Source organism: Periplaneta americana, chromosome 4 (assembly GCF_040183065.1).
Source record: "Periplaneta americana isolate PAMFEO1 chromosome 4, P.americana_PAMFEO1_priV1, whole genome shotgun sequence".
Lineage (NCBI taxonomy): Eukaryota > Metazoa > Arthropoda > Insecta > Blattodea > Blattidae > Periplaneta > Periplaneta americana.
This window is the reverse complement of record NC_091120.1, coordinates 59,243,984-59,271,000: the sequence shown is the minus strand read 5'-3', so window position 1 is coordinate 59,271,000 and position 27,017 is coordinate 59,243,984. Positions and strand designations below refer to the sequence as shown.

The 27,017-nt window shown below is 35.3% G+C and overlaps 1 protein-coding gene across 1 annotated transcript; it reads right to left on the bottom strand.

Moving 5' to 3' along the window:
• Positions 1 to 138: 138 nt before the first annotated feature.
• Positions 139 to 23,734, bottom strand: RpL4 (ribosomal protein L4). Its single transcript, XM_069823375.1, has 8 exons — positions 23,595 to 23,734; positions 17,665 to 17,842; positions 12,769 to 13,014; positions 9,905 to 10,029; positions 9,332 to 9,430; positions 4,876 to 5,147; positions 2,667 to 2,823; positions 139 to 412 (listed from the first exon to the last, which is right to left on the bottom strand). The coding sequence occupies exons 1-8, from the start codon at positions 23,595 to 23,597 to the stop codon at positions 191 to 193; spliced, it is 1,302 nt and encodes a 433-aa protein (XP_069679476.1). The 5' UTR covers positions 23,598 to 23,734; the 3' UTR covers positions 139 to 190.
• Between the last annotated feature and the right edge of the window lie 3,283 nt (positions 23,735 to 27,017).

Genomic DNA, 27,017 nt, shown 5'->3' with positions numbered 1-27,017 from the left:
CTTGCCAAAGTATTAGCCACATTCCATCCAATAAAATTACCTACAACAAAAGCTATTAAAAACATAATACATTGTAAATCTTCATAATAGAAACAGACTAGTATCAAAGCAATGTATGGGGAAAATAAAAAAATTCAGTTTTCATTTTATACCAGTTTTATTTCTCAACCATATTTCAAAAATTTACATTTTATTTCTTAGGAGGTGCTGCTGCTGCTGGTGCTGGTGTTGCTGGCTTCTTGGCTTCCTTTGCTGGTGCTTTTGTAGCCTTAGCAGGGGCAGCTGCAGGTTTACCCTCCTTCTTTACTTTAGGTTTCTTAGGTTTGGCTGCTTTTGCTTTCTGCTTGGCTGCACGTCTGCGCTCCTGCATCTTTGCATATTTCACTTCAGATGGAGTTGGAGTCAGCGTGATCTGAATATAAATATGAAAATACAAAGTATGAGCAGAATTCTTTTCATGTTCTTGGTATGCATAAACCATTTCACATAACTTACAACTTCCCATTTTTTTTTTTTTCAAAATCCCTTTAAAAGTGTAAAATAGACTATATACTGAAATTGTAATGGTGATCAGAATGTCAAAATAATCATGGTTATATATCATAACCCAATGCTCTGTAAAAAAAAGTATCATCATTTCACAACTACATTTGCACTTCTTCACTGTCAGAACAATGAGATTGCAAATATTGCAATTTTTTTTATCCCAGCACTAGACAAAAACAATATTTATATCTTATTAATATTTATCATAACGAAGTTAATCTGATTTAAAGCACATTTAATACCAGTATATTTCCCTTCCTTCAAGTAATGTCCACACGAGGACTCGGAAGTTTATTAAATTTTTTTTTTCTGAGACATCGCAGACAATGCAGGATGCAATAAAAACTCGCTTCACTTCAACATGAACTAATATAGCCTACTTTTATTTTGCATTTTTCGGTCTGTTATTGTCTGTTGCATTTTTGTCCTTTTCTGGTTCAGTATAGCCATAGTCTATATTATTGAGAACATATTGCAGATTGCTTCCATCCATTCAACGAACCACAGTACCTGCAGTCAGCATATTGTACCACAAGTGAAGATATAAAAATGCCGAGAGTAAAACAAAGACAATGATTCTTTGCGACAGTTAGTGTGAGTTTGGTGACAATGTTTTTTATTTTATTTTAATTGGTTATTTTACACTTTATCAACTGCTATGGTTATCTAGCATCTGAATGAAAGGGTGATAATGCAAGTAAATTGAGTCCATGGTCCAGCACCAGAAGTTACCCAGCATTTTTGCTCTTAATGGGTTGAGGGAAAACCCAGGAAAAAACCTCAAGCAGCAAGTTGTACCAACCAGGATTTGAACCCAGGCCCGCCTATTTCATGGTCAGATATGCTAACCATTACTCCACAGAGGTGGACAACGATGTATTTTCCACAGATGGAAGTATACTATAATTTTGTATTTGACTATTAAAATCAGGAGTTTTTTTTTAATGTAATATTTACTGGCTTTTAAGGAACCCGGAGGCTCATTGCTGCCCTCACATAAGCCCGCCATCGGTCCCTATCCTGAGCAAGATTACTCCAGTCTCTACCATCATATCCCACCTTCCTCAAATCCATTTTAATAATATCTTCCCATCTATGTCTCGGCCTCCCAACTAACACACTGTATGCATTTCTGGATTCGCCCATATGTGCTACATGCCCTGCCCATCTCAAACGTCTGTATTTAATGTTCCTAATTATGTTAGGTGAAGAATACAATAGTTCTGTGTTGTGTAATTTTCTCCATTCTCCTGTTACTTCATCCATCTTAGCCCCAAATATTTTCCTAAGAACTTTATTCTCAACCACCCTTAATCTCTGTTCCTCTCTCAAAGTGAGAATCCAAGTTTCACAACCATATGGAACAACCAGTAATGTAACTGTTTTATAAATTCTAACTTTCAGATTTTTTGACAGCAGACTAGATGACAAAAGCTTCTCAACCGAATAATAACAGGCATTTCCCATATTCTGTGTTTAATTTCCTCCCGAGTAGCATTTATATTCGTTACTGTTGCTCCCAGGTATTTGAATTTTTTCACTCTTCAAAGGAAAAATTTCCAATTTTTATATTTCCATTTCTTACAATATTCCCGTCACGAGACAATCATATACTTTGTCTTTTCGGGATTTACTTTCAAACCTATCTCTTTACTTGCTTCAAGTAAAATTCCCGTGTTTTCCCTAATTGTTTGTGGACTTTCTCCTAACATATTCACGTCATCCGCATAGACAAGCAGCTGATTTAACCCTTTCAATTCCAAACTCTCTCTGTTATCCTGAACTTTTCTAATGACATACTCTAGAGCAAAGTTAAAATGTAAACGTGATAGTGCATCTCCTTGATTTAGCCCACAGTGAATTGGAAATGCAGCTGACAGAAACTGGCCTATACGGACTCTGCTGAATTTAATGTAATATTTTCAGAAATTTAAGGTCATTATATAGGTGATTTTTCTGTGATTTTTATGTCATCTTCCGAGCCCTAATTCACATAATCTAAAGAATCTTTCTTCCAATTATCTTGATGGAAAAAATTTAAACAGTTATGTTCTTACTGGCAAATTCTGCACTGTTTCCTTGTCATTACACTATTACTTAGATATAGAAACCATACTAACCCCTCTCTTCTTAGCAAGCAGTTCATCACGCTTGCGCTTGCTCTGGATTGCTGTCAATATTGCTTTGCGCTTCAGGACTGCTGCATATGGGTTCAGTTTCAGCATTGCACGTGTGTTAGTTAGTGGGTTCAGTTTCTTCACACGACGCTTTTGTCTCCTGAAAAATTAATACAATGGTCAATCCAAGTATCAGCCACACAATAAATGAAATAGTTGTTACTAAACACAGTGCTTGTGAAAAGATTGTGCGAGACAGGTTTACTAGCACTGGCTGAGTACTGTACAGTAAAACCTCTATTATCCGTGGTAATGAAGGGGGTGAGCTGAATGGTTACTCGAAAAAATCAGATAATCCGTACTATAGAAGACGTTCATAAATTAAGTGTTGCATAATGCAGTTTCGTAATTCTCTCCGTGGGCATGTGTTTTAACACATCAGGTAGTGGATCAGAAGTTTTAAGTACAATAGCTGTGTTGGAAAGAGTGGGTGAAGAAAGATTAATGCTGAAACTGATCAGGAGGAGAAAAGGAATTGGCTGGGTCACTGAATGAGAAGAAACTGCCTACTGAAGGATTCACTAGAAGGAATGATGAACGGGAAAAAATTTTGGGGCAGAAGATGATATCAAATAATAGACGGCATTAAGATATATGGATCATATGCGGAGACTAAGAGGATGGCAGAAAATAGGAACGATTGGAGAATACTGGATTTTCAGTGATAGAACACTATGAATGAATGAATGTCAATGACGGGTTTCTAAGAGTCGAGGAAACTTCCTATGATGAATTTCAGTGAAAAGATATAGACTTAAGTAATTTATACACTTTATCCTTGTTTTTTATTAAATCTCGCATAGTTAACTCTAATCTCGTATTCCGATGTGAGATGAACCACAGTTCCTTTTTTCCAAAACCACCCAATTATATGCACTTCTCTTCCATACTTAGCACAACATGTATTCTTTTGGCACTTCTGGAAGACGTTTTGCAGAGAAATTGAACAGGTCAATCGAACAGTAGATCATAATGCGTAAGGGAAAAGGCTTATAATACCACCCTCTATAAAAAAAAAAAAAAAATACGTAGCCTACTAATGTATTGTGCACTACTCAATACTTTTTCTGCAACAAAAATAGGAGAGAATGACGGACGGATAATCCAACAATCGGTTAATAGGGTGACGGGTAATCGGGGTTCTACTGTACTATGTTGCCACATAGTCTCAAGTGCAAAGTTAGCTTTGATAACGACAAATTTCAGCAACACTGTACTACAATTTTTAAGATTTGTAGACAGAATAAAGTGAATGTTTTCATCTGTCTCATACCCTCTAATCTTGCCACACACAATCTTTCGCAACATTGCATTTTATCTGATCAGGCCATTATAAAATAATCATGGATTTTCATAACCCAATGCTCTGTAAAGATTTTTTCATCATCTCAGATTTTAAGGCCTATGAAGATTACTCAATGAATTTTGAAGACAGCAAATCATTTGCAAATATTTTTCATGACAGTTAACATTAATGAACACGATTTTAAATAATGTGATTTCTATATTTAAAAAAAAAAAAAAAAAAAAAAAAAAAAAAAAAAAAAAAAAAAGAATTGCCACTGGCAACAGTTTATTTTACTGATTGCAGAATTGACACAATGAAAATATTCTCGCCGAACAAAGAATCAACTCTTCATACTGGTAATGTAATGTATTAAGCACAGATGTGCAAAAACGAATCAACAAAACTGAAAAATATCAGTAAATAATTAAAGCATTCCTCTTAACCAAAATAAGGCTTAACCGAAGTAGTGGAGTAAAAATACTGTATTTTTTGGATCACAACATGCACAAATATTTTTTCTAAACAAAGAAAAAAATAAAAATAAAATGCAAATAAAAAATGTATAAAATATTATCAGTCATTGTTTGTAGTAGACAGAATTTTTACTGTAGTGTATTTTTGGTGACACTCTTATGCACATGCGCTAATGCAAGAAAAGTGTATATGGAGGAATGTTTTTGCTGTGATATTTTACTACAGTATAATACTTGTTTTATTATTAGTTCTTTGTTATTCTGCATTATCCTACATTTTCCCTTATCCGACCTTTCCAGATCCAGTTTAGGTCGGATAATCGAGACTACTTTATTAATACTGTACTGTCAATGTAACTGTATTGATTTCCAGTTTATATTAAACACTTACATTGGAGCACGAAGGACAGAGCGTATCTCTTCGGATTTCAACAAACGAGATAAATCTGTATTTGCCATTTTGGGCATAGGTAAATTGTATCCCTTCTTCAGTTTGGCAGATTTACGCCAAGAACCATAAAGATCATCCAATTTGGCAAATGCAGATTGAGTCCAAATCACAAAACGTCCAACATGACCACCAGGAGCCAGCTTTAGCAAGTTCAATTTTGATACATTGATCAAATCAACACCAGGGATGTTACGGAATGCCTTTGATAAACCCTGAAAAAGAAAAAATAAATAACATAAATATGTACATCCTCAAAGTATATTTAAAACAAACGGCAAAGGTTTTTAGAAGGCATATGAGTTCAGCCAATACTAATGCACTGTTGCCAAACTACTAGCGGAAAAGAGAGAGAAAGACAAAGAGAATTCACTACATGTCGAATATTCAATTAATGCATATCCACGTCACACTCCTATCATATGTCAGTCATCCTGGACAAGCTCTACCAGTTCCTGCCCAATGTGTCTTCTAAAAGTATATGAACTATTGCCGTTAACAAATGCTGAGTTCTTGGCAATAAAGCCATTGACTCTCCTGCTTTCCAATATAGGAGACATATAGCAAAAAGTATACCATTTTATGTTACAGCATTTATATCATCTACACACAACCCGCCAAACTTGAGTATCAAACACTCCATTTCTATACCGCAACATTCTAAAGTTACAATAGAAAAATGTGCTGATAGTTTCAATACTGTACTCTAGTCAAAATTATGTGTAAATGAAATGATAGCAGCTTGTCGAAGTAGCTAGACAACTTCTTATTTAAATTAATTCAACTTCGTTTCTTACAGCAACAGAGGTCTATTTTACCATTTGAAAGTAGAACACTTTTTTTCTTCATTAAGTAGGCCCTATTTGAGCAGAAGAATTGATTAAAACTCCATAGTGAAAAAAGAGTCGAGAAAGACAACATAATTCCCAAGTTAAGTTGCCGTATTATTGTTCGAATAGTACAATCCAAACAAAAATAACTTCAATATTGATAATGCCATGCACATCTTATGCAACAAAAACATGTCAAAATGAACAAGTTTTCAGCCATGCACAAAGCAAAAAAGCAGTTATGTTTTTCAAACGAATCTAAGTCAAAACTCAGAATAATCTGGAAAACAAACTTACACAGGTATATATGAGCTTAAAAAGGATTAATTAAAATTTGAGCAAAACAGCTTAAAATGTTCTGAGAAGGAGCAAATTTCATGTCCGAAATCATTTCTTTTACATTTTCACAAAAGTCATAGCTTTTTAACACTGAACTTACAGAAGGAAGATAGCATCTTGCACTATTTTTTCCTGCCATAACGGTTGTCCCGACATTACAGTTCCGAAATAAATGCAATGATCAAATCTGAGACGTGCACATCACTTGTAGTTACTCTGCAAGCCTCATTCTTTCTATCTACTGTGACCTTAATTCAAGAAATACCTACAAAAAAGCATTTATTCTCTTCATTCAACTTGGGTGAACGATAAGAATATTTTCAAGCAAACAGTAACAATTAGCCTCATACAGAAACTGTTTCGTAACTGTTTATTTTAAAAATATGTTACATCATCCTTTGTCAAATTGCTGGAATTACAATCATGTGTTTATTTATGAGAATAGGTTACGATCGGTTTTTTTCTCTTACATCTGAAACTGAACCATTTCCCGCATACTTAGAGCGATTTCCACTGTACACCAGTCAAAGTCATTTCTTACTGGTACTCTTCGAGATTGTAAAACAGCATCACACATTCTTCAATATAAATTTCATTCATATTTCACGCATATCATGTGTGTCCTAGCCAAAAGTGAAAGTGACAGTTTTATATACAGTCTATATTGCGTGTGTGCATACATGCCGACTTAGATCAGTTTGGAAGCAATAAACACAATACTTAGGATGGAATAAATTTAATATTTATCACTGCATGTAACGAATGATTTATAGCATTATAAAATATATATTTATATCCTTTGATAGAAGATGAAACAATAATTCTGAACATTGAATAATTTCAAGGGAAAAATTGTTCCGGGGCCGGGTATCGATCCCAGGACCTCTGGTTGAACGTACCAGCGCTCTTACCAACTGAGCTACCCAGGAACTCCACCCAACACCATCTCAACTTTTCCCTTTATATCCACACAACTCGCGTGGGCTGACAAAATGCCAGAGACACACATCGAGTGTACACAGCGAGTTGTGTGGATATAAAGGGAAAAAATGAGATGGTGTTGGGTGGAGTTCCCAGGTAGCTCAGTTGGTAAGAGCGCTGGTACGTTCAACCAGAGGTACTGGGACCGATACCCGGCCCCGGAAGAATTTTTCCCTTGAAATTATTCAAATTGCTTTACAGGGAGCCTTACCTGAAAGACTAGATTTGCATAATATATATGTCACTGTGTACGTTAACAGAAAACCACAATCCCAAGTCACACAGAGATTGTGTGCACTCTATGTGGGTCTCTGGTGTTTCGTCAGCCCACACGAGTTGTGTAGATATAAAGGGTAAAGTTGAGACGGTGTCAGGTGGAGTTCCCGGGTAGCTCAGTTGGTAAGAGCGCTGGTACGTTCAACCAGGGGTCCTGGGATCGATACCCGGCCCCAGAACAATTTTTCCCTTGATATTATTCAAATTTGCTTTACAAGGAGCCTTATCTGAAAGACTAGATTTGCATAATATATACGTCACTGTGTACGTTAACAGAAAACCACAATTCCACGTCACACAGAGATTGTGTGCACTCGATGTGGGTCTCTGGCGTTTCGTCAGCCCACGCAAGTTGTGTGGATATAAATGGAAAAGTTGAGACGGTGTCGGGTGGAGTTCCTGGGTAGCTCAGTTGGTAAGAGCGCTGGTACGTTCAACCAGAGGTCCTGGGATCGATACCCGGCCCCGGAACAATTTTTCCCTTGAAATTATTCAAATTTGCTTTACAGGGAGCCTTACCTAAAAGACTAGATTTGCATAATTCTGAAGATGCCTTCAATCTTAAAAAAAATTTGACTTTGGACACTTTGGAATCCACTTATTCAATTACCAAGGCAAAATTAATCATTCAAATAGTTAGAAAAACCACTGCACTGCCACTCTACCTGACAAAGTCAGTTTCTTTTATTTTATTGGGTTATTTTACGACGCTGTATCAATATCTAGGTTAACGAAGTCAGTCAATAATAAAATTGTGACGAACAATACCAAGTACCACTACAACAAAACTGCTGCTTTAAGCCCATATTCCTACTATAAATGTCAATACCAAAGACATTTCATTCTAACTCACAATAAACAATTAATATGACCCTAATTTCTCTTAAAATGAAAATTGTGATAGGCCAGATATGCTAAATACTGCACTACCAAAACTTCTGTGGCTTTGACCTAAAAAATCGAGCACTAGTGCAGTACTTATCACCTACCAGCTGGGGCTTACAGTGCCAAGCTACTTGCAACTGGAGTACGATTCTCACGATTGTGTCAGTTACTGTGTTGCCACAACTGATAAAATTATCATTAAGGATGGTGAAAACTATTTATGTCGACAACTAATCGAGAATAGGTAACACTGGAGACACTGAAGAGAAATTCAACAACCTGACAGCTCGACCAAGTTAAGTCTGCGAGCCGAGAGGGGAAGTTGGAGGCAGTTCTGGAGTGAAAGGAGGCTGTAACGAGAGGAGACCAGTACAGTCTCATATGACAGCAAAGTTTTCCTACTGCATTTCAGTTTATAGAGCGGTAACAATTTAAGACGCTTTGAAATAGACTGTACTTCTACTTCTGCTTGGCAGTGAGGTTTGGCATTCTGATTGGCAAGCGTGGGCGTAGGAGAGAAAGTTGCATGAGGGGGGAGGCTGGGAGACAACGTAACTGTTGCCTTTATCTGAAGACAAGGACAAAAAATTCGTGCGCTCCGTAATGTATTTTAAACGATGTGCACACGTTGAAATCTGAGCGTCAAGTGACCTATATGGCAACTGTGTTTTGCCCCTACATTCCATCCCGATATCCCTACTCGCAGACTTGTCTTGGACAAGCTGAAGGACGAGTTTGAGACTTAGCGGCTGGGTGAAGCCAGATGTCAATCGATCTACAGTAGTGGTTCGCGTATTTTCAACATTGTCAGAAGTTTGTCGCATCAGTATAGCTGGACACCTAGGCTATATGAAAATTCCACGAAATTATTTTGCACCAGGAAAAGCTCCTCATGCACGGACTTCAGTAAACACTTATAATCAAAAACATATACACATGCTTTAGAAGCTAATAAAGTCATAATTTGTTCCCAATAAGTACACCCTCAATTTTAAATGTACGGCTTATTTTTGAAGTACAAGCACATTGCATTAAATACGAAAATAAATTTTACAGAACATTACAAATGTATACATCAATTTTCCTACCTGGTCTTGTCCATAGATGATGAGTGGACCTCTTCTTTGGATGCGACGACGGTTTCGCATCTTTCCCTTACCAGCACGGAACCTCCTAGACTTGTATACCTAATGAGAAATACAAATTGAGATATCTTAACGTTTTACTTACATCCCTATGCTGATATGAGTTGTTGATCAAAATAAAATCAGATTTTAAATAATTATCAGTGTACTATCAAAAACACAGACCAAAAAACAAATCATCACATTTTCTTTTAATTAGAGCAAACATATGTACCACATAAAAACGGAATAGACTTGACTGCAAAACAAATTCAATCGAAATTATAGGCTACTTTACTATCTTTTAACACACATTTGAAAGTACTTCTAGTAAAATAAAAAAATATTGCATTCAGTTGATTAACTAAAAATACAATATATAATACGACTTAAAACATAATTTCTTAATTACAGAATGAAATGTCTTACAGGTGAAAGTATCAGCTGCAGATATCTAGTAATGAGGAAATTCCAATAGGCTTATTAATAAGTAAATCCAAAGGAATGACAGTTCTTACTTTGCTGTAAGTAAAATACCTTCTGAATATCAGTCCAAGCCTTGATGCGGCGCAAGAAGATGACAGCTTGCTTGGTCTTTGAATACTCTTGTATCTTGTCCTCAACAACAAGGGGCAACTCAGGCACATCTTGCACCATATGGCCTAGAATAGCAAAATACAATATTGTTTTATTTCTATAAGCATCATATTCAATTTCTTAATATCTGTTGTCTACGAATTTCCTGCCACCAGATTTCCCTAAACCATCTTTGTGTAACTGATCAGGTCCATTTGTACTATTGATACTCAGCATGGCACACTATCAGATGCAATAGAAAATCCCAGTTATTCTGTTACCTTTCGTAATAAAACTATGACGTAGCTGTGTAACAGTATTCTTATAAACGACGTATGTAGATTATTAGTTAGGAATTTATATGTGACTTATAAATGAACTATACACTGTGTAAGTATAAGAGAGTTGAACATGTGTATAAAAGTTTTCATTAGTAACATTTATTTACCATTTCGGTCTCCTCTGTGTAATCAGTCCTATATAGGATTATATTTCTCTCACTTTGACAGAAATGATTTTTTGGTGGAACAAAAGAATTTCTATAATAGTTACAAATTAGAAACATAGTCAACATCACCTGAAGACAGATTACAAAATTAGTCCTCATATGATTGATGTGGATACAAACAAGTATATGACTTGTGGCTTACCTAGAGATCTCTACAGCAATAAGAGCATGAAGAGAATGCCAAGGTAATCCAAATTTAATATAGCACATTTCAAGGAACATCCAAGCAAATTATTCTTGCAAAGATGTGGACATTTACAGTGCATCATGTTAACTAAAATACACCTCTAATTGACACTTTCCAGCATGATGTACGATAAATACTGCGTTATGAACTGTATTCATTTTTTAGTTGGTTATTTAACATCGTATCATCTACTGGGTCATTTAACGTTTATGAGATTAGTGACAGCAAGGTGGTATTTGGCGAGATGAGGCCGAGGATTTGCCATACAGTTGGGGAAAACTTCGGAAAAAACCCAACCAGGTAATGAGTCCAAGCAGAAATCCCACGCCCGAGCACAACTCCGGATCAGCAGGCAAATGCCTCAGCTGACTGAGCTACGCTGAGCTCTATATATATATATATATATATATATTTTCCAATGCCAGGGACAAAAGTTTATAATACAGAATTTATCGTGCATATATTTCAAAGTAAATTACAAACAGTTCTACCTATACAAAGTCTGTTACTTACAAAAGAACTTTCCACACTCAACCAATTAATATCATAAACAGAACTGGCATCAAATTTTTAGTGCTTGCCAGCAGGTATTAGTTTCACGTGCTGATTGCTCCAATAGCTCTAATCTCACTGTTCATTGTAGTAGACTAGATGGAACTTCGAAGGCGGTCAGCTGCTAATGCGCCATAGCATTTCTGGTATGTGACATCACAATCTTGTACAGTAGAACAAATCGGAATAAGTCTATAACAAGTACTTACAGAGTTCTTTTGTTCACGTGTGAGTGTTTCAATACATTGAATAAGTAAAACTAACATTTAATATGTGTGTGTATAAGATAACTAAGTGTAAGAAGAGACTGTAAAAAGATGAGTACAGCGAAAAATAGTGTCTAAGGTGTATAATTATTTTAAAAACGTTGACGAGCAGAATGCTGCCGGCCATCTTGATGCTGGCAGCAACATTGCCAATGAGCAAGAAACGACTGCAGATGCATGTGGTGTGGAATTGAGAACCATGCAAAGAATATTGTTAGTAAAGGAAAGAGGGTGTGTTTGGTGTCATGTTTACAGTAATCAATGGCTAAGGTCATTATTATCTTTTGATAATTTAAATTCTCTCCTGCGCTATTTGTATTGCACGTGCGCGTGAAGTACGATGTGGCAATGTTGTACGCTGCCTTGCTCTCTCTATCTGTCTCTCTCGATGCAAACACTAGCAGACTACCGCCTTCCGAATTGCAGTCAACTCTAGTTAGACATAGAATCTATTTGTGACAATTCCCAAACATCGTGTTGTTTCCGAACCCTGTAGATACTGTGTAATTAGTTGATATTTCTACACACGCTAAACAATTTCATTTATTTTTATCACAGGGAAGTTGTGCCTTTTAACAACAAATTACAAAAAAATCAGCTACTCCTCCAGAAGGCAACATTTAGTTAATAATTAATCTAAACATTGAACTTTTCTATAACCAATCTTTGTTCCGATACACTCGACAGAAACTGGTAATGCCAACAAACACATGGCCAATAATGTCACTTAGACTTTCGTTGGTTTCCAATACAAAACATTTGACAACTAAAATGTTAGCTTTTCTCAATTGATTTTGGATAGACTGATAAGTGATAACCATTTACAATATGTAAAATTCTCACATGTACATATGCAGGTATCATGAGACACAGAATACAGTGAATGAGAGATATTTTGAATAGACATATTTCTACTTTCTTCTACCAAATAGTCTCTTAACTATCACCTTCACTACAGTTCTGTGACTTTGGCAAAATACGACACAGTAAATACTGTGTGTTATTTCTTGCAGTTTTTCAGGAGCGAGCATTTTAACAACCGTATATCATCACAGTAATCATGTTTTGCAACAACGAGTTAGAGAGAAAAATAATAGATATATGCATGACATCTTTTTCGACAATAAAGATACCATTAGGATACACAACATATCAAAAAAAAAAAAAAAAAAAAAACTCATTTTCGTCAAAAAATTGACCTTCTACTGTAGTTACCCTCGCCACAGAATTTTAAAGTGGGTGGGAGGGGGGGAGATGTTACTTGGTTTCAAATTCTATGGTCCTTTTGACCACATCTCACTGGAGACCTTACCTTTAGACATTACAAGAGCAGGAACACCACTAGCAGCAATTGCAGACACCAAGGCATAACGTTTTTGATTCACATTTATACGTCTATGCCAACGACGCCATGGTTTAGTTGGAGCAAACATTCTACCACCTCGACACATGTTTCCAAAAGCTCCCTGACCAGATCGATGGGTGCCTCCACCTCGCACACGAGGAATACGTGCAACAGCACGTCCAGTTCCCCATGACTCTGCACTGGTCTGATGACCTAGATGTACACAACCATGTTGATATGAATCATCTCTTTAGAATACAAATGGAGAAAATGGTGATTCTCACAATCAAAAGCACAAATGTAGAATTTATGATCAGAAGAGAATACAGTCTTACATGTAAACTATGTTTCATTACAAAATGAATCCATTAAATTATTATACGATAGACCAGGGTAATTGTAAACACTTTGCACTGATTTCCAATATATTTCAACATTATACAACCCTCAGTAATGGTAAGCATGACAAAGGAACATTGTGTGTTATTTTTAGATCTTTCTTTTCCCTGAAAATGGGTTTAAAATATTAAGGTTGACTTTTTTCTTCTTTTAATTGCTAGTTTACATTTACCCCTTTGAGACGGGTAATTGTAAACACCAATTTTCGCACGGGCTATCAGACACTGAACGTTCTGTTTCAGAAGAAAGAGTTGTACTCCTTTCAACTAAAACTTTGGTCACTGGTACATTTCGTCCCTTTAACCTATGACATATGACGGATATAGGAACTCAGCACCTCTCCTGAGCTTCATGCTAACTGTAGTTACTATTTTTCACATCTGTGACAACCCTCTCTAAATCCTCTACAGTGTATAATTTCTTGACATTTTGATTACTGAAAAGTACGAAATGTAATCATAGTAAAACATGTTTTCAATTACCCCCAAGCAATTAAAACTAATGTAAACACGTCATAATTTAGTGAACTGAGGTTATGGGAGATCTCAAATAAATGTTAACTACTATACATTACTCATACAAACAACATATTCTTAAAAAATAGCACTGAATGTTTACTTACAATGCCAAAAAAAAAAAAAAAAAAAAGGTAAAGCAAAATTCTTTCTCAACTTTTTTTTTGTAGAATCTTACAAAACATTCGTTCACAACTAAGAAGTTACTTCTATTTGGCACCAAACTGCTTTGTAGGTTAGCCAACATGTTCATTTAAATATTCCCCGAATAAAAATTTTTTATATAGACAGTTTTGTATTTCTCACAGCATTTGTTTACAATTACCCTGGTCTACCCTACCTAAAAAGATCAACAGAACAGTAATACCAGGGCATTTGAAAAATAATGGCAACACAGTTACTGTTTCACACTAAATTTATTTAGTTTACTTTTGGTATTACATACTTCAAATACTTCCTACCATGTTAACAATACGTTACTAAATTCTTGGGAGATGGCAGACTCCATCTCCAACATCATTTCTGGATCTCTCTCTCTCACTGATTGATCTAAAGCTCTTTGATTGGAAGTAAATGCCTCACTTCCACCCATCTTGCAACAGTTCATAGTGGTAGGACTTCTCTCCCATAAGCTTCTCTTAATACTCTAAAGCACCAATTTGGATTTTATCCCTCTTGCAACTTGTATTTTTATGAAGCCTCTTTGTTCATATCTACTGAACATTTTTAGGGCAGTATTACTTAATACAAACAGACCCTGTATTCACAAAATATGGTTACTTAAAGACTTTTAATATTCACATTTATGCAACAATCGCTCCTCTATTACGTACTAAAGATTCTGATGCTCACCACTAGGAGCACTGATTTACAGTATTGTTGCCATTGCTTACTGAATGCCCTAGTAATATACATAAATAATACTGTATAAAACAACAAAGATTGGGGACAAAATCCTTTATGTACACTAAATTATCACCTAAGTTCTTTGTTTTAAAAAATCAAATTAGGAGAACGAAAATTAAGAAATTGTAAAAGCAATAAAAATAACTTGAATAAAGACTTAATATCTTTACCTGCCAATAGTAACAATACTCTCCCATAGGTATCTAGTATCAAATCCACAGAACAAAATGGATTATGAATGAAGTACTGGAATTCATTAAATGTTTTCTTTCTATACTAACTTTGTACGCAGTATTCCACCACTGCCTTGGGAAAGTAACAATGCATCACTGCTGGGCAGAAGGATGAATAAGCTCATAGTACATTTAACAAGAGGTCAGAATCATGGTCTAGTGGTCAGAGCTTCTGGCTATAGTTCATGAGGTCCCGGGTTCGATTCCCGCTTAGAGCACAGGAATTTTTCCTTAAAGGGGATTATTCCTGTGTTCGTCCATGGTTAAGTTTAGATTTAAGACCTCTCCTGGCAATACATTATCATAATCATCTTATCACATCATCGGGGTAATGTAACTCCGCCTTCCAGGCGCCCCAACCTCAGAAGTGGGTTACAATTAAGCCACAGCCAGGAGAGAAGACCAGAAATGTCGAAAAGACAACCTGGTGGCATTGGATATATATAAAAAAAAACATTTAACAAGAGTTCGAATTCTAAGCTTATAGTACATTTAATAAGAGTTCGAATTCTAAGCTTATAGTAAATTTATTAAGAGTTCGAATTCTAAGCTTATAGTACATTTAATAAGAGTTCGAATTCTAAGCTTATAGTACATTTAATAAGAGTTCGAATTCTAAGCTTATAGTACATTTAATAAGAGTTCGAATTCTAAGCTTATAGTACATTTAATAAGAGTTCGAATTCTAAGCTTATAGTACATTTAATAAGAGTTCGAATTCTAAGCTTACAGTACATTTAATAAAAGTTCGAATTCTAAGCTTATAGTACATTTAATAAGAGTTCGAATTCTAAGCTTATAGTACATTTAATAAGAGTTCGAATTCTGTGACTAAGGCTATACTCATAATGCAAACTCAAATATAAATATAAAAATCTGGCATAAACACTTTAGGAAATATGAACATTCAGAAAGAAGAAAATACAATACATAAGGAACAACCAATTTTATTGTTTCCCAAGTAGTACAGTAAAACCCCGAATATTATTATTAATTTATGTACGTTATTTATTATACTTTTAATCAAAGTTGCATGTTGAAATTGTAATTCAATATCCAAATAAATTTCATTCATTTTCTTTTCGGCGGAAATTTAAATTAATCTCTGGTTTATTATTCATCTGCACTGTCACTTTCCATCTCAACCTCAATAATGTAAAGAGTTAATCATGTCTTTCTTCAGTATCCAGGGATGTTTGTGAGTCTATGCGCATGTGAGAGACACTCACTCATCAGACAAGCCTCAATCTGCTAACTACATCTGACCATTCCGGACCCGTGTCAAAAGTTTGTTGGAACGCCCGACTGCAGTACATGTTTCCAGTTCACAACTGGTTTGAAGTATGTTGGAACGCTTTTCCTGTACTGCGCATGCTCACAATAGTTATGGACGGTTACTGACTATTATTAGCCTTTGCGCTAACATGAAAGCATGGGCTACCAATCTTATATGTCGTTATGGCAAAATTCGTACCAAATTATTATGCTGATATTTAAATTTGCACTCGTGTCCACCACTTCAGAGTAGTGGTCACCATGTCAGACTGCGAAACTAGCAGACCTCAGATCGAATCCTGATTGGGACAAGTTGCCTGGTTGAGGTTTTTTCCAGGATTTTCCCTCTACCCATTAAAAGCAAATGCTGGGTAACTTTGAGCACCGGATCCTGGGCAAATTTTTCGTTATCATCACCTTCATCTTCATCTATCTTGCCTACTTCCATATTCATGTCATCCTAACATACAGGACTAACAGAATCCAACCTAATGGGTCCCCTAGCCTCAAGTACAAATGGCTATGGGCGTTGTTAGAAAAAATTGAACTGTAAAAGAGAGATCTTACAGTCACAGGTTTGAACTCATGCTGAAAGACCAATTAAACATTCCAGGACTTCATTCACTCTTCTGTCCAGCAGCGATACTTCATTGCCCATTGGGCAAATCTGGCAGCAACACAAATATATGTGTTCGTGCATATGATGAGGGGTCACTTGGTGGCTTCTAGTTTCAGATATAATCTTAAAAAAATATAAAAACCAAGGGAGGATTTATGTCTTTGATGTGATCACATCCTAAGCAATAACCTGCATAAATATAAAGTCCTGCATCAACTGAATCACGCTTAAATGACGACTGTCTATACCTGAAACTAGAAGCCGCCATGTGGTCCCTTTTCATATGCATGCACATATATGTATATTTAAAAATGTGAACTGTTCAATAGCTAACTAATATTATATAAAAATTATATTTTAAATGTTAACACCAATAATAATTACAATGTTGCGTAACACTGCCCTCGCCCAATCATAGGTGACTGGAGGGGAACGCCTAGTCACGCACTTATTATTGCACTCCCCAAGAACACCAAAACAAATAAAATGTAAAGGCGAGGATATTAGAAGTGCAAATATAGCTTAACAGAACCATAATTTTACATAAAAACTCTGCAAATCATGGAAGCAAAATTAGTCAAAATATGATTCTTAAATGAATGTCAAAAAAACGTTTGCACTAATCAAATGATGAACAGATCTATTAGGCTAACATATATGAGGTCAGAAAAAAAACAAATTAAATTTCTATTTATACTGGAACATAAATAAGGTTGTGATTGACACTATGTGGGCGAACTCAAATGTATGGAGCTCAGCATTAACTTGTCCAATAACAGTATTCATGACCCGTGGTGATGTATGGGGGTAATGAACTGTTTGTTATTGGGCAAGATAATGCCAAGCCTCCACACATTTGATTTCACTTACACAGTGCCAATCACAATCTTACATCTCTCTTAGTTTAATACTTTACCTGCATCTTTATTCACACAATATGGCTGGCGACGGTTCTTAGCCATGTTATCATGCACGAAGTTAACAACATCGGGCCGAATTGGAGCCTTGAAAACTGCAGGAAGTGCGAGGCTTGTTTCCAAGGCTTCATTTTTGTCGCTATATATACTAACAAGGGGGCGGGCTGCCGATAGTGACTGAAACAGAATCAACACATAGGCTACAGACTCGTCTTTCTTTTTTAACACCTCTGCACCTCTTGAATGACCTCTAAATGATAACCAATTTTTCAAATATGTTTACTTCCTTAAATTGAATAAAATGGAGTAAGAATATGAAATTTATAACTTTCATCTTTTTGCGGACCACCCAAATGTACGTATTGTAACGTGTTTATGATGTTAGTGAGACCAGATTTTCCCATCCCATCGTACCTCCTCATACTCATCCTCTTTCACAATAGCCCTGCCAAGACTCTGGAATTCTTTACCTGCTAGCATCAGTGACAGTCGAAATAAAATTGAATTCAAACACAAACTTACTAGGCAGTTGGTCAATAATTGAGACTCGTTCAGACATGGTTTCTTGTAAATAGTTCTCTTAATCTATCGCAAAATATTTCCATATCCGGTAATTTCATCACTATAGATTTTTGTTATTGTAGGTTTAATTTGTAATTCAGTAAATACAAAAATATTCTTTGTTCTTAACTTCTAGGATAAAATGTCTAGCTTTCACTAATCAGGTAATCTTGTCGTACTTTAATTTTTATTGTAATTGTAAATTTAATATTAATTATAATTTTATTCATATTATAGTTGTAATCCCTCGGTAGAGGGGCAGAGAAGGCCTGACGGCCTTATCTCTACCAGGTTAAATAAATAAATACTAAATTTTCAGACACAAAAAACAGAACCCAATCCTAAAAGTGTTCCTTTTAAGCATGGCCTGAGTTTTTGCAATTAACCTCACAGCAACCAGTTTTAATATATATGTAGACTAATAGTATAGTATACAACTGCAGCAAAGGAAATAATGCATCAGTAATAAAAAATATAATAAATTTTGAGTTGTAAATTGATATATATATTTATTACTCATGCTCACTATGAACTATTTTCTAACATTAATTAGAAAAATTCACATAGCCTACACAATGTAGCTGCTGTAGCATGATTATTCTTCAGCATTTACCGAGCAACTACACATTTCTGATTTTAATGTACAGTATTACTTTCAGAAACTGCTGCTGTCCAAGAAGGAAGTTACAGAATTCAACACAGATATAATTCAGATACACTTTGTGATCAACAAATGTTTCAAAGTTTCCAGTTTCAGTGTAGATTTTTCATCTGTCCACGTATCGTCAAGTATTTTCTGTTGTTTTCCTCTCCATTTATTCTCTCAGAGAGAACAGAAAACAGAAATTTTCACTTAAAATTCTAATTTTGCAGGACTTTTAGCATATAAACTTAAAAAGCAGGATATTTATAGGGATTTCAACCTTTTACGCAGGCCACAGGATAAAGAACTAAAAAAACAGAGTATCCTGCAAAAAGTAAGACTCTCATCACCCTAATGATGTAGAGATGAGTCAACTAAAGAAGTAAGAATTAACAAACTATCCGAAAGTGAATGCTAACAAAAAGTTCATTATATAATAAGTGTTAAACAATAAATTTCAACACATATATTCTTACTGAGAATAAATTGATAATGGGCAAGTTCGGAATGTTAACCTAGAACAGGCGTTCTCAACCTATGCTCTTTTAAATGGTATTTGGTGCTCTTGTCATACGAGTAAAAATATAACATTCTGGAGGTCCTTTTTAAATTCAAAATTTTCTATATGTGCCTATCCGTCCATTATAATATCTGACATGCCATCTCATATTTATAGTGTAGAAACCTTTCAATTCGTATGGATGTAATCAAAGAAATCAAGATTATTCAAGAGAATAATATGGCTGCTCTTGCTGAACTTTAATTGATGGATCTCAGTCCTCCTTACTGCTGAAATATTTGTTCTAAAAGGAGAAATTCATATTCTTTGGGAAATAGAAGATACAAAAAGACTCCAAATACTGCTAAGTTTTTCTCTCAAATGTATGGCTATGTTTGGGACAATCTACCTACCGGTATAGGAAGAAACTTCCTCACTTACCAAATACCTCGAAGAACAAATCAAGATCATGAATAACAAATTCACATCTGCAGGACTGTTTACATGCAGCTATAAAAGAGACTTCTCCTGATCACAACAGAAATTCTGAGTAACATTCAAGTTCAAGGATATCATTACCCAGGTGATTGTTTTCAAAATTTATTTAGGTTTGTTTATTTATTTTAATTAATTTTATTTATATAGGCCTATTAAACTTATTCGAATTCATGGTGCTCACTTACTTAAAGTATTACATGTGGGCGGTGCTCACAATCTTCGAAAGGTTGAGAACTCCTGGTCTAGAAAGTCTGCACATGCCTTGGTAAGAAAATGATTTCTAGGCAAAAAAAAAAAATAAGGTTGTCTGAAGATAGAATTATTAGTGTTGGATTATGGCCTCTGCATTGAACCTACATTGACCCTAAAAACAATCCTTGCACACTGTAGGAACTAAAAGTCAATATTCAGAAGGATATACCATAAATTTCGAACAATGATATTTGCTGTGTGGTTTTTTTTTTTTTCCGAAGATGTCAAGAAAGTGTACATGCGAATGGACAGCATTCCCATCAAAATCAACTACAGCTAAGTGTCGATGTAACCTATATCTGTTCAATTTATTGAGTCCACACAGTCAGTGTTTTCAGCCACAAGGAAGCCATTGGCAACAGTGCAAATGGACAGCATTTCCAGCAAAATCTACAATAGATAGATGTTCATGTATCTTGTGTCAGGGTAATTTTTTACTTCAGCTGATAGGGCGTTTTCTCGACAAAATTTATTCAAAACTCCTTGAATTCCCTTCGGAAATAGGTACGAATGGGCGTGCTTCCAAACAGGGGCAGCAGCATTTCCTCTAAGGTTTGAGCCCAGTTTAGGTGTATTAATTGAGAATTAGGGACTAGAAAATATTGAGAATAGGACGCATGTTTATATGACATTTTTTTTCGATTAATACACACACACCTAAACTGAGCTCTAACCTTAGAGGAAATGCTGCTGCCCCTGTTCGGAAGTGCGCCCATAAGAACTACTGAAACTGAATGGAAAGCAATAACTAAATCTAACTAACCTTGTCAGAGCGCTCGGTCTCCTGACACTTATCCTCATCTAACCCACTCTAACCTTGTCATAGTTCTCGGCCTCATATCACATAGCCATCTTCTAATTCAACCCACTCTAACCCTATCACAATCCTCGATCTCATGTCACTTAGCTATCCCCTCATCTAACCCTTCTAACTTTGTCATAGTCCTCGGCCTCATATCAATTATCTATCCCCTCATCCAACTCATTCTAACCTTGTCACATTCTGCGGTCTCAGGACACTTAGTTATTCTATCATTCAATTTAACCTAACATTTATCTCATAATATTTACGGAAATATACGCCAGCGGAGGGTATTACTGCTTTCCTCTCAATTTTAATAGTTTCTATGTATTCTCAAAGTCAAATCAGGTGAAGTCCTTAATAAATCTTGTCGATTAAGTAAATTAGGTACCAATTAAACCCCGACTCGAGCGCAGTTCGAAGCAGCTGGTAAGAGCACCTACCACTTAAGCTATGCTGGTGCCTATAAAGAAAAGAACTCACTATATTTCGTAATATGTGCAGCATGCATTTTGCATATGAATTCGTGATGCAAACTACTTAAAACTTATAGCAGATAAATAAAATCTTGCATTTTAGGCTAAATAAAATAAAACAATCACCGTGATACAATTCACATAATAAATGCGGTAACACACCAATACCCACTCTTTACAAAACATTACAGGGAAATCTTAATATGCCAGTGTTGGTTACCGTGAGATCCCTGACACTGTGTGAAAGAGAATGCCTTGGTAACCTGATGTAATTTAGCACATTTCAGGAACATCCAAGCAAATAGAATATGCAAGAATGTGGACATTCTACAGTGCATGACAAAGTATACAATATCTTCACAACATCTAACACAAACAACAATAAATAAAGAAAATATTGAATCTTCGATCTCGCTACACATCATACACTGAACTGACATCCAATTTATGTTGCGTTATTTCATGATGAAATAAAACAGTTTTTGTAACTTCACAAATCAACAAATTTTGGAGAAAAAAAAAACGAGGATCAGTACCAGGTTAGTCTGGTTTTTGGTATGCCTTACATATACGCTTTTTCATAAATAGGCCCTATGTAAAAGACAGAAAGCGAGTTTTCGAACAGTAAGGTCTAGGTTCAGTAACAGGTTAGGTTTGCTTTGTTCAGGCTTTTGGTATACCTCGTATATACTCCCCTTCTTTTGGTAAATAAGTACACAGATTTACTCTGAACTGAAAAAACGAGTGCTTTCCCGCATAGCGCAACATTATTGTGATATCACAGAGTTATTACGTGATCATCGTGAAAGTGTCTGAGAAAATCAACAGTCGGGTAAGTTATATAACAAACGAAGGTCCTATTTAGGCCGGGATGGCTGAGTTTATAGATTTCGTACCGATCGCATCGTCTCTCTAGAGAGGTGTGATAGAATTGAGTATTTTAAACGATTTCAGTACTTTTTTACATGTGTAATGCATAGCGGGATCGAAGTTCCACCAAGAAAATCAGCACTTAACCAAAACAATTTTCTACCATGAACTACTGTGTTCCTTAAGTTCACACCCCCCCCCCCCAATACTAAAGAGCTCTTAAGAGGGCGTATACACCTTTCCAACTGTATAATTGTATAGCCTGCTCAAAACATTCATATTCAAGTAGCTACCTTTCAGTTCTCTCCCCACGCTGCTGCTTGTGTTATTTTAAGAGGTATTGAATGCGCATTACTAGTGAGTGACTGTAGGAGAACTAGCAGCAGCAATAGATATTGAGTTTTGGAGCATTCAATAAACATGATATGCATGAAATTTTTCCCTCTTTGTTTTTCCTAGTTTTAACTTTTTTTTTTTTTGGATAAACTCCAGAACATGGATTGAACCCTTTCCCTCTTACTTCAAAATTCCAACCTTGTGCACACAAAATAAATTATTGGCACTGAAACGTGCCTTTTCGTAAATATAATGATGCGCATTCGACAAACGCAGACAAATCTGCTCTTTTTAGTATTTTAAGACATAATTTGGTAGGTGCAATCCGTGTTCTAATTTTTTTTTTCAAAAGTAACGCATAGCCCAATTGCAATTAAAATTAAATTAGGAAATTTTGGGCAAAAGGCTCAGACACATCAAACGTATATTTGGAATGGAATATTTTTATGGAAACAAAATATTTGAGACTATTGTGAGAGTTATTACGTCACAGAAAACATTCTGAGAGAAAAACATTTGAAATGGAACCTACCCTCTAATTTTTAATATCCCACACTTCTCATTCTCCTCTATCTGTCCACGATTTCCTTGAACAGCAAATTGTCACTTTTTAATACCGTCCGTTAACCTATCTTTACTTAATACGTATGCAATGCCCAAATCACTTCTAACGGTCACTACTAGCGTTCTTAAAACTTTCCAAATTGCTATCACTTTTAACGGTTAGTACTAGCGTTCTTTAAACTTTCCAAATTAAACTATCTTAATTCCCGAACTTGATAATTCCATACTGTTTCGTATAGACGCCGAAATTCAGCATTTTTATACAATAAATCTGGAACAAGACACTAATGCTGGCAAGTAGCACGTGGGAGACAACATAATACTAAATCTTACAGGTACTAAATTAATTACTATCTGCAGTCATACACTGAATTAACATTGTTTTAATTATTATAAGTAATGTAATACAAGAAATGATATTAACTTACCATCTTTAAAATAGCTTTCTACTCAATCTCTTACAATTCTCTGCCCGGTAGGCAGTTCCGCCATACCACAAAAGATCAACGGGCTGGATTACACACGTCGGAACAGTTTCCCCATCAGGCTTTCGTCTAACACCAACATTTGAACATGAAATAATCATAATAATGTTGAAGAATAAATTGATAATATTAACAAAGCATAATAATTTTAGTGTGAACAGTGAAAGTATATGTTCCGACTCTTTCTCTTGTTGTAATTAGTATGCATATAGTTAATTTTTATTGAATTTTAGGTCCAAACAATATAGTTATTTATTAAGAATATTGCCAACATTGTTGTAACCGTATATCCTGTTTCTACGTTTATACGGGGTCTACAGAACTTTCGCCAAGGTTTTGGCTGATTTCCATTAGGTATGCTCAATTGCTCAGCGATGCTTTGTTCGAAACTTCGAAATCATTTTTCAAACTTGTCTACGACTAAAATCAGCTGTTTGCTCTGATGATACTAGCGACATAGTTGTGGAAAAACAATAATGTATGGACCGTAAAATCACAGTCTACTATATACAATCACGAAGCTTGAATTTTGAGGGTGCTAGAAACAATAGACTGTGACGGTACTATTTTGCATTGCCTGTAATGAGGGATATTAGCGATCCTAGTCGTGAGCAAGTACCTAATGTTTGCATATTTACTACGTATTGAGCGACTGTATATACTAGACTGTGGTGAAATGATAAAATGGGGGAGCCTGGGTTCAAATCTTGAGGTTTTTTTTTTTTTTTAAGGGTTTTCCCTCAATCTATTACGAGCAAATGGTGGGTAACTTTTCGGTGCTGGACCCTGGACTTATTTTGCTGACATTATCACCTTCATTTCACTGACATTAAGATAGCCATGGCAGTTGATGTAAAATAAACCAATAGTAGACCTATCGACATTGTTTTAATGCATTATTGAGAATTGACTATTATCCTTAGCTTATAGGCCGAGACGTAGATAGGATAATATAAAAATGGATACATCTTGATTACAAAATAAATGGATTTGAAGGAGGTGGGATATGATGGTAGAGATGGATTAATCTTGCACAGGATACGGACAGATGACTGACTTATGTGAGGGTTGCAATGAACCTTTGGGTTCCTTAAAAACCACAAGTATGTATTTATTTATTTATTTATTTATGTACAGTACATATATGTACTCAAAATAAATGTCGATGAAATACTTAAATCTCTTATTATTTGTAATGTCTCAACTCTAAAGTCCCTTTGTAATGAGAGTCGAGACATTTCATGAACTCTGATCGCATCTGCAATTAAAATATATAAGATATTGAAAATTGAAAAACAAATCTATGAGTATGAGTAGCAGTAGTCTGTGTATTGTATGCAGATATTAAACAAATTTGACACAATTTCATAATATATATTTATAATATAATTTATATTACAATTATATTTATAATATAATTTATAATAGGCCTACATAAAAAATTATTACAGCTAGTTTTTATCACTGAGGAATAAGAAAAACCTGTTAACTTGTATTTACTAGAAGCAAAGCCACAATAAATATGCCCCCCCCCCCAAAAAAAAAGAAGGTAGGTGATGTATGGATCCTGTTTCCCAACGTTTATATTCAATTATCATCAACGAATTCCAGGCCATTCGGCCATATCACGTCATCTGTTGTCGATCTGTGAAACTACTCATTGTTGCCAAGAATTCTATTAGAGTGGTCAATCTGTTATATGTCATCAGGGTTAAAAGAAAAGTTAAAATTAAATTAATATGATTAGGAATCTTGGACTACAAATAGGAAGTAAGATATTTATTAGGGTGCACTTATTCAAAATACGTCGATAAAAATTTCTGGAATAAATATTGAAGTCAGAGGTAAGAGAGTTGAAAAGGATACAAAATACAGGAAATTCTAATAAAGGGCCCCTTCAATGCAAGAATACAAAATGAGCATATTGAAGGTTTCAAAATACTGGACAAAGGTAACAATAAGGTAAGATGCAGTAAAGACAAAATATTAAATGACAAGTGAAATTTATTATTAACGTTTTTTTAATGAACAGAGTTCTCAGTTATTTTGTAATTTTTTTTTTTTAGTTTTCTTTTCTCTGTTGCAAATAAGATGGCATGGAAAAGCCTGTCTCATCATAATGTAGAAAACAATATACGATATTAAAGACAATGCAATGAAACAAGTTACAGAAAAGAAGAGCGTGAAAGGAACTAAAAAGAGTGAATCATTTCTCTTTGCACCATCAACAAACAATATTCTTGTTGAAATTTGTCAGAATCACCTCTTCCAGGAGATAGCAACATAAATACAATAGAGTCATTCCACGTCAAATCGCACACCAATAAAACACGACCTTCTCGGAAATGGTCGAATTTTTTTTCATGAATTCCAGATATCAAATAAGGAGACCCGTATTGTTTTATTGTCACAATTATTAATTGTGTAGTTATGACTATTTGAAATTACGCAAATTATGCGCGCACGGTTACATAAATTCACTTGGAACTCTGTGTCTACATGTAATTGAGATTTGCAGTTTGGCACATTTGAAAGACTAAATACAATACTTTTTATTACTTTACGCCTATCACAAATAAATTTAAAATTTGGCCTATTTTTTTAATCATTTCTTTTTCAAAGCAAAATTACTATATTAAATAGCCAAGTTAAAAATCTGAAAAATATAGACTTATTCGCTGATGTATTATCTGTAAACTACTGCATTTATAAATGTGGGATCGGCACCCATACATTTGTAACAATTTATTTTTCGGAGGCATGCACACGCTTGCGATGCCCAGCTAATGAACTGCTTGCAGCCGTAGGCTAGAAGGCTGCCCACGGAAAGATTTAGGAAATTCTCCGTTGCATCTGATGTCACCATACTAATCATCAAATGATTAATACCTTAAGGAACAGTAAATATCTTATCTAAAGTTATTTTATTATTGTCAGCTCAGCTAAGAGGGGAAGCCCTTCACAGTACTGTATGTTTATACTGTAATATAGCCAAGTGTTTAATGATAGCAAGGCTGGGTAAGGCAGTAAACTTTATGACAGTAAACAGATGGCAAGAGACAAAATATAGAAGAGAAAAAATAATCAGTTTGGGTTTGAATTTCACGGAGTGATGTGACTTCTATACAACATGAGTGATGGTAAAGATCGCGTAATATATAACAAGTGTTTAAATCCATTTACCTTCCTAATCACGCTTTTAAAAAGAAAAGTACACTAAGACGCGTAAGTCGCGACTTATTGATAAAGCTCAATTTAAAGGAGTCTTTGAATGTGCAAATATGTGATTCGTCCCGTAAAAATCAAACAATTTCCGGATAGGTCAGGTGAAATTATATGTGAAGCCGGTAGTTCTTGTGATATTAA